At 38.6% G+C, this 16,313-nt stretch overlaps 1 protein-coding gene across 15 annotated transcripts in view; it reads right to left on the bottom strand.

Moving 5' to 3' along the window:
* ablim2 (actin binding LIM protein family, member 2) overlaps positions 1-16,313 on the bottom strand; it is an 89,941-nt gene that overhangs the window by 25,008 nt on the left and 48,620 nt on the right. For all 15 annotated transcript variants that reach the window (XM_017702019.2, XM_017702011.2, XM_017702043.2 and 12 more), the window contains exons 3-8: positions 11,696-11,879; positions 8,236-8,348; positions 7,211-7,337; positions 5,470-5,563; positions 2,202-2,289; positions 10-68 (exon numbers count right to left, since the gene is read on the bottom strand). In XM_017702019.2, coding sequence (XP_017557508.1) covers positions 10-68; positions 2,202-2,289; positions 5,470-5,563; positions 7,211-7,337; positions 8,236-8,348; positions 11,696-11,879 — 665 coding nt within the window. The remainder of the gene's footprint in view (positions 1-9; positions 69-2,201; positions 2,290-5,469; positions 5,564-7,210; positions 7,338-8,235; positions 8,349-11,695; positions 11,880-16,313) is intronic.

The raw sequence follows: 16,313 nt of genomic DNA, 5'->3' as shown, positions 1-16,313 counted from the left end.
GCACCCTACCTTACTCTTCTCCTCCATACGTGCTGCCTGTCTGCAAGGAGGGTGCCAGATGGAAGAACCTGAGAAAGAGAGAGGCCAAAAATGAGAGAGAAGAATAGCATGCATTGGAAAACAGATTACAATATGTTTATATATATATATATATATATATATATATATATATATATATATATATATACAGCCAGGTTTTTTTTTTGTGCTATTGCCTTGGGTATGATAAAATGTGCTTATGCAATAAATCCTATTACTACTATTATTATTGCTAGAACTCCCACATTAGCTATCTGTTCCTCATTCATGGACTAAATGCACAGCGTTCTGAGGGCCTTAAATGACTCAGCAAATCACTTTCCTTTTCATTTCACCCAGTCAGACTGAAAATGGCCAACTAACTCAGGACCTGTCAACAGTCCAAAACAGAGGATAAATGTAGTCTGAAATAGACTGCAGTGCATTCTGTCTGGAACATAAAACATAAAGTGTAATCAAGCAGAGCAAATCCAGCCTTGCTGCTCCTGATATTCATTTATTACTAAGGCAAACTTGGAAGAAATGAAAAAATGCTGTGAAATCTAGTTACAAAGCTCTTATAAACAGCAATAACAAAGTAAATATTGTGTAATCCTATAAGCTGCACTGTTCTATGCATTCAATTACATACATCTAATAACACAGTTTGTTTTTAATTGTATAATCATTATAAATATGTAGTTACATATTAATTATGCAGCTACACAATTAATCACATTTACAATTGCATTCTGTATTGACATGTCAGAGCCTAGCCTTTCAGTCTTAAAGGATGTTTCTTCTCTTCGTCTTACAACCAAAGTGTGGAACTGAATGATGCCTCCAAAAGAACTGTGTGGTGAGAAATTATTAATTAAAATAAGCCATTTCATGGTGTATATGCCTTGGGCACCTATAAGGGTAACTCCACTGAAGAATCTGGAGGCTGAATGCAGACCTGACTCCTGCTCTGCCATGTTTACTGATGGTCAGATATCAGAGAGTTGCTTTATTCTCTCTGGGCTCTCAACACAACACTAATCACTGTACTAGATAAAATGGCTCTCCGCAAATCAAACTCAGCAATAATAGCTGACACAGCTCTTTATGGCTGTCATATATTTTCTTTACTCAATTTCTCACAGGATTAATAAACAGTGATAAGTTAAGAAATAAACCTTGTTGGTGACACATTCAAGCATGGTTGACAATGTCCCCTTGAAATCACTACCATCTTTGGTTGGGCATATTCATGTTGGGCAGTACAATGCATCAGCATGTAGAGCTTTCTGTGTGCAATCATGTTCTTTATCACTGTTTAAAACAAGTGCCATGCTGTCCTTATTTATGGATGCAGAGCAGCAGTTTTAGCAAGCATTTATAATGTCAGAACTGAATTTAGATCAACAAGTGCTTATTATTTATTGCTTGCATCAGTTTAACAATAAAGGTTGACAGAAGTGTGAAGTGTATTCCTATTATAGTGCCTGTTTAATCAAAATGATAGCTTTTTATATTTTTTTGGATATGTCAAATTATTTTCTTCACACATACAATAAACATTCAGAATGAGAATCATATAATTAAAAGAGAAGAGTAAAAGACAGACAATGCAGCTTTGTTCACCAGCATTTTTAACATTAACAATAGCAATTATATGTGTTTATAATAGCCTGACTCAGGTCATAGCTACTCTAAGGAACTGGACCAAACCAAGGTGTTTATAAGAGCAATGTCCTTTTGACATGCACACCAGCATATTCTGACAATAACAGTAAACACCCACTTTATAATGCAGCTAAGTGTATCAATGTATGAGTTTCTCACTGTTTAATAATACCTGTCGCAATCTAAATATCTAATTATGTTCATTTCTGTCCATTGGTGTCAAAAAGCTGTCATCACAGAAAAAGACACAAAATGTTACCAAAGCTGTGTGTGAGTCAGTGGAGATATGTAAATGTTTAAAGGTCAAAATCTATCCTCTATTGCATTTTAATTGCAGTAAGCTTAGGTCAACTAAGACATTAGTGGGACCATAACAACTGAACCAAGTGTATGATCATTTCAATCTTAATCAGACTAATACTGAACTACTATGTATGTAAATGTAACTACTGTCTACACATAATCTTATCAAGATTTAATGTGAATAATCTAGTCTAGAGACTGATGTATGTTACCCTGCAGGTACATCTCCTCCCCCTCTCCAAACATCTGCTCACAGCGCACACATCTGGCACAAGTGGGATGGTAGTGTTTATCTCCAGCCTATGAAACAGAAGATCAAAGCAAGCTACTGGAACAGGAAAATGACACTACAAAACAACAATAGTACACAAGATTCAACATTGAAACCTTAAATGTAAATGTAGTGATGCTTATTGTAATATACAAGAACTTGTAATTTTCTGAATGACCTTTAAAGCAACTAGATGGACATGCTGTAGCATGTCCCATGTTTGGCATAAAACTTTAAAAATTAGTTTGTAGAGGGATCCAAATGAGACATTGTTATTCTGAAATGGAGGACTCATACAAGAGCCTGCAGCAGTGAATTATCAACAGTAGAGGGGGCACTAAAAAAGGATCTGGCACTGTATGTCTTCATTGGTGGAATAAATGCAAATGCTTTCTATAAATTCCATCACGCTCTCTCTGCAGAGATGACAGTGCTATAACCAAGTCTAATGTTAGACACTGAACCTGTGAAGGTTCATACTGATGTCTGATCTCAAATATGGCACAGATGTGATAATAAGTAAAGAAATGACTCCACTGTTTGGTTCAGAGCGCAATCCCAAGTTAATTTAACCCCAATTCCAATACAAATTATTACCAGCCTTCTCTGTGGCATATTTGAGAGTCCTTGTGTGGACAATTCATGATAAATGTTGCAATAGAAGTTGTATAAAATGATAACCACATTATATTAATGTATGTTAAAGTAATTAATTAATTTTTTTTTGCTTCTTCTACGAAGTCACCATTTCGAAGACCCAATATTTTACTTTGACAGCAATGAATTACTTACATAGCATTGATCTGAACAGGTGATATACCGTCGCATGCCTTCTCTGATTACATTCCATGAATCATATGACCCTACTCTCATACAGGAACACAATAGATATTTGAGATACAACAACACATTAGGATTAGCTTACTTTCGGAAAGCCCCTAGTGGCAGACAGAGAAAACTCCATATCAGAATACTCTGATTCATGGCAAACTGCCTATAGTCACATTGAACTTCTCCTCACCATGCGAAAGTTCTGCAAATGTACATGTGAAGCATCTCCCACTAGCCATATTCATTTTGACTGTATGGTAATCTGATGTGATTGTAAATGTTATCATGGATCCCAATCATGCCCTCTTTTGAAAACAGACAGTGTTTCTTTACTCTAAATGTCATGGCATTTGAGACACAGATACGAGTCCCAACCGGTCCTTCACAATGTAGCCTTCATGAAAAAGAATAAACAAGAGCTACACAAACAAGGTCTAGATCAATAGACATTCCAAGGATTTCACTCTGTTCCTCATTACTTTCTTTCTCCCAACCTGTCACTGTCAGAACCATTATGGGGTAGTGGTTTCAAGTAAGTGTTAACTTGAATGATCAATTCCACAATGAATTACATAAAACCACAAAGCCACTTTTTGTGGCTTGTGGTATTGTGTAATTCAAAGTAGCACAGGGCTTAAAATATAATAGTCGACACACCACCCTTTTCACTTGTGTAATCTTAATGTTACACTTTATGCACCTAACAACCTGTAGCTTTTCACATTCACAAAACCTACATATTACACATTTTTAAAGTGCTTAGGACAAACTGTGTTTATAATAAGCACTAAGATGATGAAGTACCAGCCACCTGAGAGAACCTGAGAAACGGTACAAGACAATTAGTGGGAAACGTCGTGAACTGTGATGTCACGTGGGGTCAGGTGGTCTGAACCAAATGTGGCTTCCTTAAATGCCAGAAGCTGAGGGAGTGCGTCTCCATAGCAACAGTGTGCCACTGTTGATACGTGTGTCAGATTCATTTATTGTGAGTGACTGCCTGAGAAACACAAACACACCCACACACACATGCATGCACACACATACACTTTCAAGTTGACACAGCCAAACAAATCAGGGATGCACAGTATATCAGTAGCTGATATTTTAGCAAATAAATTAGTAAATGTAATAAATATAATGTGCCTGATATTGAAATTGGAGACCAAATGATGATTTAGTTACCTATTTTTAGGGATTGCCAGTGTAGGGGGCTTTTTTCAGTTCTTTTCAACACTGTTTAATTCTGAACATAGGATGCAGGACCTCTTTGGCAAAACTCCCAACGCCACATTCATCTGTTATTGTGAACTGCTCTAGATAAGACTAATAGTTTTTTCTATTATGACTTCTATTTATGTGCTGTGATCGATTAGTCAGTCATTCTACTGCAATCTGATTACAACTACAGATGAATGGTTCTTAACAAATGCAATTTTATGATTTATACTACATGTGTACTAAGTTATATCCCGCTGTCCACAGTAGTGAGATTCAGCCTACCCTCAATTGTGTGGTTCACATTCAAAATGGCAGTCTTGGTCCCTCTATTGAGAGTATCTAGCAAATAATGTTGAATATCTACGGAAAATTATATAAAAGCTTACAAAATAAAAACTTGTTTTAAAATGCAAAAAGAACGAAAGCTGGTTATTGATTTATAGGTTTAATATATGTATAGGTTTAAAGTTTTTATTACATTATTTTATAATATATTAATATATTAAAATATATTAACATATATTAAAATATAAGTGTCAGCCACAACATTTATAATTTCTTGTATTGGCCCAGAAATTCCCTAAATAAAAGTGTTAGTGTTTAGTGAATCCATGGCTCTGGCTCCTCTGGATCAGAAACCCATATAGTGAATGGTGCCATATAAGACACATTTCTCTATGATTTCATAGTGTAAGTGAGAATGGCCTTCAGGTACAACAACAAAGACTACAGAGTAACTAATGGTCTTATTTACAGCATGAGGTAACCAAATAGCTATTTATGAAAAGAGAAAATGTGTGTGAGAGCCAGAGAGAAAGACAGAAAGAGAGAGAGAGAGGAAAAGAAACAGACACAGAGAGAAATGCATTGTCATAATAGTGCTGTATTCAGAGAGATTCTGAATTGGCCGACTGAGAGTTTCTTTGTTAGCCCCTCTCAGTCTCAACCCCAGTGGGAATATAGTGTACCAGTCTGAACCAGACTGAATCACAGCCTGTCTGTGAAACACTCTCATATTCTAGCACATACTGACACACAGGATTTGCCCTTGCCGTGACCCAGCCACAAAACCGTGCATCTGACCATTCACTCATTAATACATCTATTCTTCCATTCACCAGCTGCAGCTATGTGGACCATGACCGGCAGCCCAGTACCTCCAGGACTTTCCCCGTGATGTACTTCTTGCAGTTCTCACACTGGATGCCATACATGGCGTGGTAGTCCATCTCACAGTATGGAATTCCATCCCTGCACACACATTCACAAGTGGAAATGTTAGAGGCCCATATATTATAAAAAGATTTGTGCAAAGCTAATTCATACATTACTTGATTATCAGTTCTTCAGTGAAGAGATGTTTTTTAAAAATGAAAACATATTTCTGTTCTGTAACTTTAAAAATCTTCATTATAGAACAGATTTTGGTTACTAACTAATGAATGTAAAGTCACATTCAATTTTATGTATGGTAGCAGTTTGAGAAACTAAAAATACAGCCATATATATTTCAAAAAGCAATATATTCTTGCTGATATTCTTCATTCTACTATGTTTATGGCATATTTTAAATGTACAAATACATTAAACACAAATTATATATATATATATCTATATTAAAATATAGTTTTCAGCCACATAATTTGTCATGTGTCATGTCTCATGTCATTTGGGTATTGACACGTCATCACTACATTCATCTTTTAAGCACTGATGTTAAGCATATGAATGACTGAAGGTTTTGATCCACATATCACCTATGAATACACCTTTGTAACAGGAAGTGGATGATTATTTAAGAGAATAAGAAAAAAACATATGTATATGTCAGCTGTGCTGTGCTTTTATGAATTGCAGATTCACATGAGCTTAAACATAAAACTTTCACACTACATTCACCTTCTAGAAATCACATGATAAAAATTATGTCAATGGCTCCACCTCCTCTACGACTGCACCTCTGCTATCTGACAGTCAAAAACAGCACTTCAATCGTGTTGTCATATGTACATGTGTTTATGTCAATGGCATCACGACCATATTGAATACAAAACAGACTGTTTTTGTAGTTTACTCTCCTATATGAACTGCGTTGACTGTGGACTTATTGGAACATACACACACTGGCCACTTTATGAGGTACACCAGTAAAAGGTTTTGCCTTCAGAACTGCCTTAATTCTTCGTGGCACTTTTTCAGCAAGGTGTTGGAAACGTTCCTCAGAGATTGTGTTCATTTATTTGAGTTACTGTTGCCTTTCTATAATCTTGAACAAGTCTGCCCATCCTCCTCTGACCTCTCACATCAACAAGGCATTTTCATCCACACAACTGCCACTCACTGGATATTTTCTGTTTTTCGGACCATTCTCTGTAAACCCTAGAGATGGTTGTGTGTGAAAATCCCAGTAGATCAGCAGTTTCTGAAATACTCAGAGCAGCCTGTCTGGCACCAACAACCACGCCACGTTCAAAGTCACTTAAATCACATTTCTTCCCCATTCTGATGCTCGGTCTGCACTTCAGCAAGTTGTCTTGACCACTTCTACATGCCTAAATGCATTGAGTTGTGGCCATTTGATTGGCTGATTAGCCATGTGATTTGTGTTAACAAGCAATTGAACAGGTGTACATAATAAAGCGGCCGGTGAGTGTATATATTTTCACAGTGTTTACATAGTACACTCATAAATCATCAATATTCAAAACTATCTCAACAAAGAAGTGTTATAGGAGGCCCTACATGGACTACTGGGCTCATCACTGTCCTGTAGCTCAGGACAGCATGTCCAGAATGTTCCTGTACCTCTGTGTTGAGTCATTCTAACATTTAGATGGGTCAGCTCAATGACATATTACATTACTGTCCACACACACACACAGTGTGTAAGGTACTGACTTGCTGATGTACTCTGCATTGAGTACTTTATTGCAGACTTTGCACTTGAAGCAGCCAAGATGCCAGTGCTTATCCAGTGCCACCAAAGACTGCTCATTCTTAAACTCCTTACCACAGCCACAGCAATCTGTACAGAGAGAGAGAGAGAGAGAGAGAGAGAGAGAGAGAGAGAGAGATTGTAATTATGGACAAAAAGACAACTCTTTATGTTTGGATCATTTTTGCGGGTGTGCAGCAGCTACAGAGAGGGACAGAAAAAAACAGGACAGAAGAAAGAGAAGAGAAAGAGAAGAGGCAGAGAGCGAGAAAGGAGGGAAAGAGAATGATAAGAATTAGGTGGAGAGAGAGAAAAAAGAAAAAACGTGTAGATAGACAGAGGGAGAAAGAGACGGAGCAGAGCAGTGAGTAAGAGAAAAAGAAAAGGGGAATAAGAATGAGAAGAGTCTAGAAGAGACAAAGGGAGAGAGAGAAAGATAAAAACAGTATGAGAGTAAGGAATGAGAGAGAAAAGAGAGAAAGTGTGTGTGTGTGTGCGTGTGTGAAAGAGAAAGAGGGGGGGACAGAAAGAGAGAGAAAGGGGGAGGGAGAGAGAGATAGAGAGACAGAGAGAGAGAGAGAGAAAGAAAGACAGAAAGAGAGAGAGAAAAGGGAGGAAGAGAGATAGAGAGAGAGAGACAGAGAGACAAAGAGAGAGAGAAAGGGGGAGGGAGACAGATAGAGAGAGACAGGGAGAGAGACAGGGAGAGATAGACATAGAGAGAGAAAGGGGAGAGAGAGAGAGAAAGGGGAAGAGAGAGAGAGAAAGAAACAGAGACAGAAAGAGAGAGAGAAATGGGGAGGGAGAGAGAGACAGAGAGAGAGAGAAAGAGAGAGAGAGAGTGAAAGAAAGAGACAGAGAGAGAAAAAGGGGGAGGGAGAGAGATAGAGAGAGAGACAGGGAGAGAGACAGTGAGAGACAGAGAGACAGAGAGAGAGAGATTAAGAGAGAGACAGAATAAGGTGGCGGGGATGAACAGGGCTCTCACTGTGGACAGCCTGAACGGGTGCTGGGCTGTTGGCAGGCAGAGGCTGAGTGCATTTCTGACAGATGCACTCTTTCCCATTAAACGTCACACGGTCGCCTGCAGGAAACGGCTGTCTGCCAAAAAGAGAGACAGAGAGAGGGAAAGAGAGAGCGGTCACCTCACCACCCAAGAGATAAACAACAAAAACAAATTACTATGAGGACGTTTTAGTCATTGAGATATGCAGGTCACACTGTAGTTGATTTGTAACACACAAATTTCACAGTTTGGGAAAGACTGAATTATACAATTTCTAATTTGTTACTAACAGTTACTAATTACTAGAAGCTGTAAATTAGACATCAGTGGCTAATGTGTCCCTGGCTAGCACTTGCCACTAGAACGTTTTGAAAGAAACATTTGGTACCACAAAAAATCACAACATAAAACTGGTCCACAGTATTGTGGTTGGTTACAGGACTCATTTGCAAATTGCATGCTTTTGCAATATATGAGGAACAATACTGCAATATCAATTTACAAATGATATATTATGTGGTCCCAATAGCAAACAAATAACCCAGTCATTTGACTCTTGTTTTGCATGCTGCTAAAGTCTGAGGAATGGCACCAGTATTAGAAGCTGAAACTGTTAGCTATTCTAGGTGACTGGTGGAGCTGGTGCCGATGAGCCACTCACACTTGGCCCTCTGTGTCTCTGTGCTGGCTGACCACCAGACTTGAGGACAGGAGGAGTTTGGCTGACACCTTAGCGTGAAAGCTGAAGATGTCACAGCATTTTTAGCACCTAGTGGGTACATGAGGACAGCAGGTAACAATCTTGGTATCATCTTTTAACCAGTATGTAGAAATCTGGGTCATGTACTGTAATCACTGTCCATTTTATCAGAAACACCTACCATATAGGCAGGTTTACAGTTACTGATCAGCTCTCTCTCTACCCCATCCATGACTAGAGGACTACCACAGCTCGACCACTAGCCAGACAATATTTAGCTGTACACTATCCTCAGCTCAGTAGTGACACTAAGATGGTAGTAGCATTGTAGTCGTGAGGTGCTGAGTATGACTAACTCTCACCATTACCTAAGACCCTGTTAGCTCATGGTATAACAATAAATGTTGGCACCTGCAGTAGCACTTGTTGGACTGATTTAGCTAGTGCAAATGTCAGCCAGCGCTGCAGTGAATGGTCACTCTGTCTCTAAGGTGCGGACACAGCCATGGCATCAGAGAGACTAGGCTTTCTAGCAGATAGGTGATACAATTTAGCACCTGGTTAATTTAGCGTCAGACTCATTTAGCTGTTAGCCCAAATTTCTGTGTGTGAAGTGCCAAGTACTGATGGACACTATTATACCATGGATGTGGAAAGGTCAAACCTTAAACGAAGGCCTGTTTGTTGAGCCACACTTCAATCACCTTAAACATATCTACACAACTACATGTTAGTTTCATAGCAGTTAGCAGATCATTTATAGTAGTTACAACCACCTGATAAACAGTACTTTCAGATAAAATCTAACTCTTGCTTCAGGTCAGAAAATATCCACAGCGGTTTATGTCTCTCCTGTCACTGTAAGAAGACAACTCAAAACTATGAGTCTGAAAGGATGTGTAGCTGTCAAGAAGCTGTTACTGAGAAAAAGAAACAGACTGGTGTTCTCAGAACAGCGGACTGACCATCTCAGAGTCCAGACCTCAGTGAATGTGCCTGGAATTACGTGCAGCACAAGACAATGCAACCAGGTTCTAAACTGAACTTTGGAGGTGTGGAAAAATATGCCGTATTTCTTTAAAACTGAAAGCAAGGCACCCAAAATGAATCGAAGCTGTAATAAAGGCAAACAGTGGACACACCAAATGTTAAAATTATAACTAATTAACAATAATAGACTTTAAGGGTAAATAAATAGGAATTAGTTCATGCCAGGACACAAGAAGAGAAATAGAGATAGAGATAGAGAGAGAGAGAGAGAGAGAGAGAGAGAGAGGGAGAGAGACAGAGAAAGAGAGGGGGGGGGTCAGCCACAATGTGGAAATACAAATTAAACATGTTGTGAGCTGATTAAGGACCTAGTTGCACCCAAGAGATTTAAATGGGTACACCGTGTCCACGGAAACATGGGCATCGCTACGGCAATGTAGGGGAGCAGCCTGGTAACACCATGTGCGCACACACACATACACATACATCCATCTACCGATTAAGAGACACCTAACACCCCTCTGGAAATAAGTGGCCTAGGAGCAGAGCATACACTTAACATTCTTGCTAAAAGCTACTGGGTCTCCTTTCCCCACCCTGACCAGTAAACAAGACCACCTTCCAACATCTCACTCAAACTTCTGCAAGGAAAGAGGGACACATTACAGATGTTAAGGGGGTTCTGTATTAAGATTTTACTAATCACATTAAGGAGTGAGATCATTTTATGAGCTAATTAATTATACATTCACTGATTTTATGGACAGAAGTGTAAATAATTTCTTACATCACAGACTCAATTAACTTTTAGTTGTACTAGTAAAACTTAGATTCGTTTTACCTCAGGAGGTACTTTGATCCCTTAAGGGGAATTACGCCATTTTTTCAAGAATACTGCATAATTACATGGTTAAGATGAAACACAAAGTCATTCATAATGGTTTGAAATGAAATGCTCAATTCTACCAAGTCAGAATTTTTCCAGGGCTGGTGATGAGAACCAGATGTCCAAAGAATTTAATACCTCTGAAGCCTGGGACACTGTTTTATGATAGGCTTGAGATAAAGTTTTGGCCTAAAACTAAAAAATCCATTCAGGCAGAAAGGTACCTGCAGAATGTTGTAAGACATAACAGTCCCAAACAAAAACTTGTTTTTCAAACTCAAAACAAACATATTGATTCATTGGTTGTTTTAGAGAAACTGGCTATATTTGCATTATAGACATTGTGACTCCGGGGTCCCAGCACCACCACTCAAGGCCATTAATCACATTAATCCATCCTGAATTATATGTTTACATCTCAATATTATTATTTAACTGTATTGAATTCAGTTTAATTGTGCACCAATGGACAGGCGCAAGCAGGACCAAGCTTCCACCCCTTACCTGGCTCCTGACAAGATTCATGATTTTAATCCAGTGTGAATCTACAATGTCAGTTGTTTTTACAGTCTAACTGTTCCAGAAAGACCTGTAACAGGCTGAACCTGGAGCTCCATCAGTACCAGTAATCCTTTTCAAATCTACCTGTTCAAATTAACAAAAATTGCTAATAGCCATGTCTATGCAGCATGTTTTTGTTATGGTTATTGTGTGTGGCACCTGTGGCATCTGGGCTATGGCCTCTCAATCTGAGCTATCTGTGATAATCTGGGGAACTAACAGCCATTCTGCTGAGGATGGTTTCATGTGTTTGTGGGTGAGTGAGCGAGTGTGTTACTGAGTGTGTATGTGTGTGTACTTCTTACTTGCACATAGCACACACAAAACAGCGTGGGTGATATGTCTTGCCCAGAGCGGACACCACCTCCCCTTCAATGAACTGCTCACAGCTGAAGCAGCGGGTGCCATAGAGACGCTGATAATCCAGAGTGCAGATGTACTCGCCCTGCCGCACGAAAAACCCTCCCTGTGCCAGGTCACAGCCACACACTGCAGAAAAAGAGAGAGAGACCTAACTAAGCTCCATATGCTCCATATGTGTATACTGTTAAACACAGACAGTAGTCATGCAATACTGATAGAAATAAAAGGTAATGAAGTTAGCTGTAAGGCTAGCTGCTTGGATAAGCGCTGATTTACACTGCCAGAGACTTTTTTTGCCAAAACTCATATCCACCTCAGGTGCCAGTTTGTTTTAGCTTGTGATGATAGCACAATATGGGAGATTGGTATGGGAGATTTTATACACATTCTTTAATATTCCATCTCAGTAACTTATGCTATTTTTTTGTTGTTGTTGACAACCTTCCTACAGCCAGCTGAAATTATAAAATGTGAGGGATGTATGAGGACACATGCCCTCTCTCCTTGCACCAGTGAATGACAAAGCCACATCCTAGTGCTAATGTTTCTGAAACGTTTGCAGAATGTTGTGCTTTAATTTATACACAGACTTGTGCAAATGCTAAAAGTGGGTCATTGACTGAATCAATACACAAGCAACCAATATATTTGCAAAACTGTATTTTTATTATTGGTCTGATATTGGAATTACAGCTGACGATTAACACTTATTGTTGATTAGTTATTGGTACTGGTATCAGAAATTGGTCTCAGTAAAGAAGCCAACTTTCAGACAGTGCTGACAATGTCACAGTGTTATTCTAACTAAACTGCCGTTACAAATCCACACATACACCCAGACACAAGAACGAATAACGAAATTTCCATGACCATATCAGCCCACATTCTGTAGTCACAAACATGTTCATAAATGATTTTCAGAACAGATGATGTAAACATCTTCTTAAAGTAAATCCCCTTTGCTTTTTCCTCGCAAAGGCAGATGTAACATTCCCTGTGCGCTGCACAAACAGTCCAGCTGGCTGATTAAATCATGTCTTTAGTGTGAAAGCTGGAGCGCCCTCTCATCAGCCCACCTCTTCCAGTTAAAATCCTTAATTACTACCACGGCTTCTGGCCAGCAGATCCATGCATCTGCGTGAGAGTGTGTGGTGTTTTTTGTGAACACACTTTGACTTCATCCATGTCATGCTGCTGATTGCTTTAACACAACTTTCGTCTCCCTCTTTTCTCCTCACACTCTTTCCCTTTTTCACAAAAACAGGAACCACTGCAGCAACACAATACAAGCACACAGCAATGACATCATCCTAAGAAGCCATTCTTTTTCCACCTCCACTGAGGTAAATGAGCTCTTTCGCTGCAGTTCTCTTGGCCCTCTCACACTTCTCCACATCCCACACTCTCACTACCACACAGATGAGGCCGGTGCAGAGAAATCAAGTCTTTTAACCCATAAAAGTTACATTTCCAGGTGGTAACAAAGCAGATGTATTTTTATATGAATTATTTCTCATTGATCCTTGACCAAATCAAAAACACTAATCTTGAACATATTAAAATAACTTGCAATTATGCCTAAAAATGTCTTGTAATCTCTGTGAATTGTCTATGTGTACCAGATGCAAATGTATAAGAGATTATACTATGATTTGAAATATAATTTGCTATGTTATTGCCTGTTGACACCCAAAATGAAAAAAAAAACAGGATGTGTCAATATAAATGTACATGTATGTAATTATTATTTAATTACATTTGAATATATATGTAATAGGAGTGGGCAATATGACTATGTATCATTATCATAATTCACTGCAACACCAAGTATACTGTGAATATCATCAGTACATCAAGAACACTGACCAACTGCATCTTTAATTCCAAAAAGAGCATCCTTAGGCCTGTTTCAGTGCATTTGGTGCAGTGAGGTGTGTGGAACAAGTAAAATCCATCCTATTCATAGTTTTTATATCATTTTTTAAATCTGGCACCACTCATTTTTTTTCTCTGTTCCAACTTTTTAAAACTCAGAAAGAATAAATATCATGATGCTTATCTGGTATCATTACAACTTCTTCATCTTTATGATACCAAATTTTTCCATATCATTCACCCCTATTATAAAATGCAAACCAAATGTAGAGAAAAACAACAATAATAACTCTAGACTTCTAACATCCACCATCTCAGATAAAATCAAAGAAGGGCCTGCTCTTCAAAACTTAATCACTACTGACCAGGGTAGTGCTCCTCTGCAGTGTAAAGACACCTGCTCCGGTGTGCTCCCTGCTTTAACCATCTCATATTCCTCTTACATAACAACCCTCAGCACCTGAAGGCATACACATACATTTACCTGCCCTTACGCACCTAACAATACACACATGCAAGCACACATGCAAACCCTGTCTACCACTGATGGCTCCCACACTGACCATGTTCTAATAAAAATCCAAACAATAACACAGGAATGTTGGTCAGGATATGGCAGGCATATTTTCCATGGTTGCTGGGCTGCTACTGGCTGGAGGGAGCAGTATGGAACATTAGCCATGACAATGTTTGAGTCCAGGCCAAATATGATAACACTTCCCCTACACTGTGCACACATACACACATGCACACACGCACACTCACACACACACACACACACACACACACACACACACACACACACACAGAACTACTATAAGAAAACACAGAAATAAACAGCCAAGGCCAGCCATGGGTGAATTAAAGAGACTGCCTCATTTCTCACAGCACACCATCAGTCACATTGATCAATTTTAATCTGGAATCTATGCTAAATTCTAATGAGGAAATTAATATCAGCTTCATTCAATCTCTTGTAAACACATGGCTTTGCAGAATCCCCAAATTAAAACAAGTTAAATCAATACCTCTCACAGACGATGCTTCTCACAATACTGGGCGACAAATCGTCTACATTGGTATCACACAACACTATTTTTTAGGTTTAACAGTACTGATAGAGAGCAAAATCTGTTTTCTGTATGGTTAATATTTAGAATACTATGCAAAAAACAGCTCATTATTATATTATGACAAGTGGTTGAACACAAAGAGAATATGCTGCATCAACTGATTTCTACTGCTTTACTGCGCTCATGTAATACATTTTAATTATGTGCACACACTTTTTTTAGTCATGTCAATTCAAAGCACCATTTTTCTAGTGCACGTAAGATTCCCTTTGGTGTCAATTGAAAAAGTCTTGGCTAAAAGTTTTTTTTTCTTTTTTCTTTCTGAAAGTGCTTTTGGAGCTAGAACTAGTCGACTGACAACTCACTAACTCAGCATGTATGCAGAAGTTTGGCTACCCCTGGTCAAATGTGTTTTTGATTTTCTAAATAATAAGTTCAAACATCCTCTAATCCTCTACAGTGAACACTTCTGCACAGTTGAATGCCAAATTACTGTTTACTGGCTGAATTTAACATGCAGAAAATGCCATGCTGTAATTCAATATAAATTGTATGTCAGAGTAGTGTCCATCTGTAGTGTAAAGACCCCTGCTACTAACCATCTCATATTACTTTTACATAATGTTTAGAACCTGGAGGAGTGATGCTTACACACATACACATGCATTTACATGCCAACGGTGTGTTCTTTGCAAATAAACAGAAATTGTTTACTAACATTTGTAGAAAAATGACGTTGTAATTTGATGTAATTTGTATGTGAGGTGTTCAAATTTTTGTATGCGACAGTATGGCCTCTGTAATAGTTATAACACAATAATACCTTAATACTATAACCCCACAGTGTCCCAATAAACATTTTCATGAAAAGTTTCAAGGGTTTAGGGGTTGCAAAGTTCGCTGAGTTCTCTAAGTTGCTTGCTCATATGTCTGCAGAATTTTAGCTTAGCATGGTAAAAAAATGGCATTTAATAATTGTCACATAATGTAGTAGACTAACTAGATTAATAAGCAGCATCGTCCTATCACTAAACACGAAATCGTGCAACCTTCAACCTTTGGGAAGTGTCTCACCCTCTAGCTGAACTACAGATTATCATTGTTTTTGTCCCCTTGACTGTCTGTCTGCTTGTGTGTATAGGTCAGCAGCCTTTGCGGTTGGAGAGTGGAGGGTTTTATTTTTGTTTTTAAATAAGCCGTCTGAACTCAGTCAAAAAGTTATGGATCAAATGCCCCATTGTTCTGGCAGCCATGATCAGAACAATAGAGCAAATCAAATGATCTAACCAAAACAAACTTATGTCAAGTTTTTAAGGATGCTCTTTTAGCATAGGGCACCAGTACTTAGGAAATATGAGTTCATTAACATTATTAATGCAAACTTCCTCAGACCTGGTGATATTTTTGGAAAATATTGTGATACTGAATTTTACCAATACTGTCCAGCACGACACTAACTGTGAACAAATACTAACCTGAACACCATTCACCACATGGTAGGAATGAATGGTGAGCAGTGAGGGTCTCAGATAGGTTTAAATCTGCACCTGCACTCTCACATGTGAGAGCTCTTTTCCTCACTGCAATCACTGAATGTAACCTGAAGCCTGCA

This window comes from Pygocentrus nattereri, chromosome 13 (genome assembly GCF_015220715.1).
Source record: "Pygocentrus nattereri isolate fPygNat1 chromosome 13, fPygNat1.pri, whole genome shotgun sequence".
In the NCBI taxonomy this organism is placed as follows: Eukaryota; Metazoa; Chordata; class Actinopteri; order Characiformes; family Serrasalmidae; genus Pygocentrus; species Pygocentrus nattereri.
Note: the sequence above shows the minus strand (reverse complement) of the source record. Positions and strands in the feature narration are given on the sequence as shown.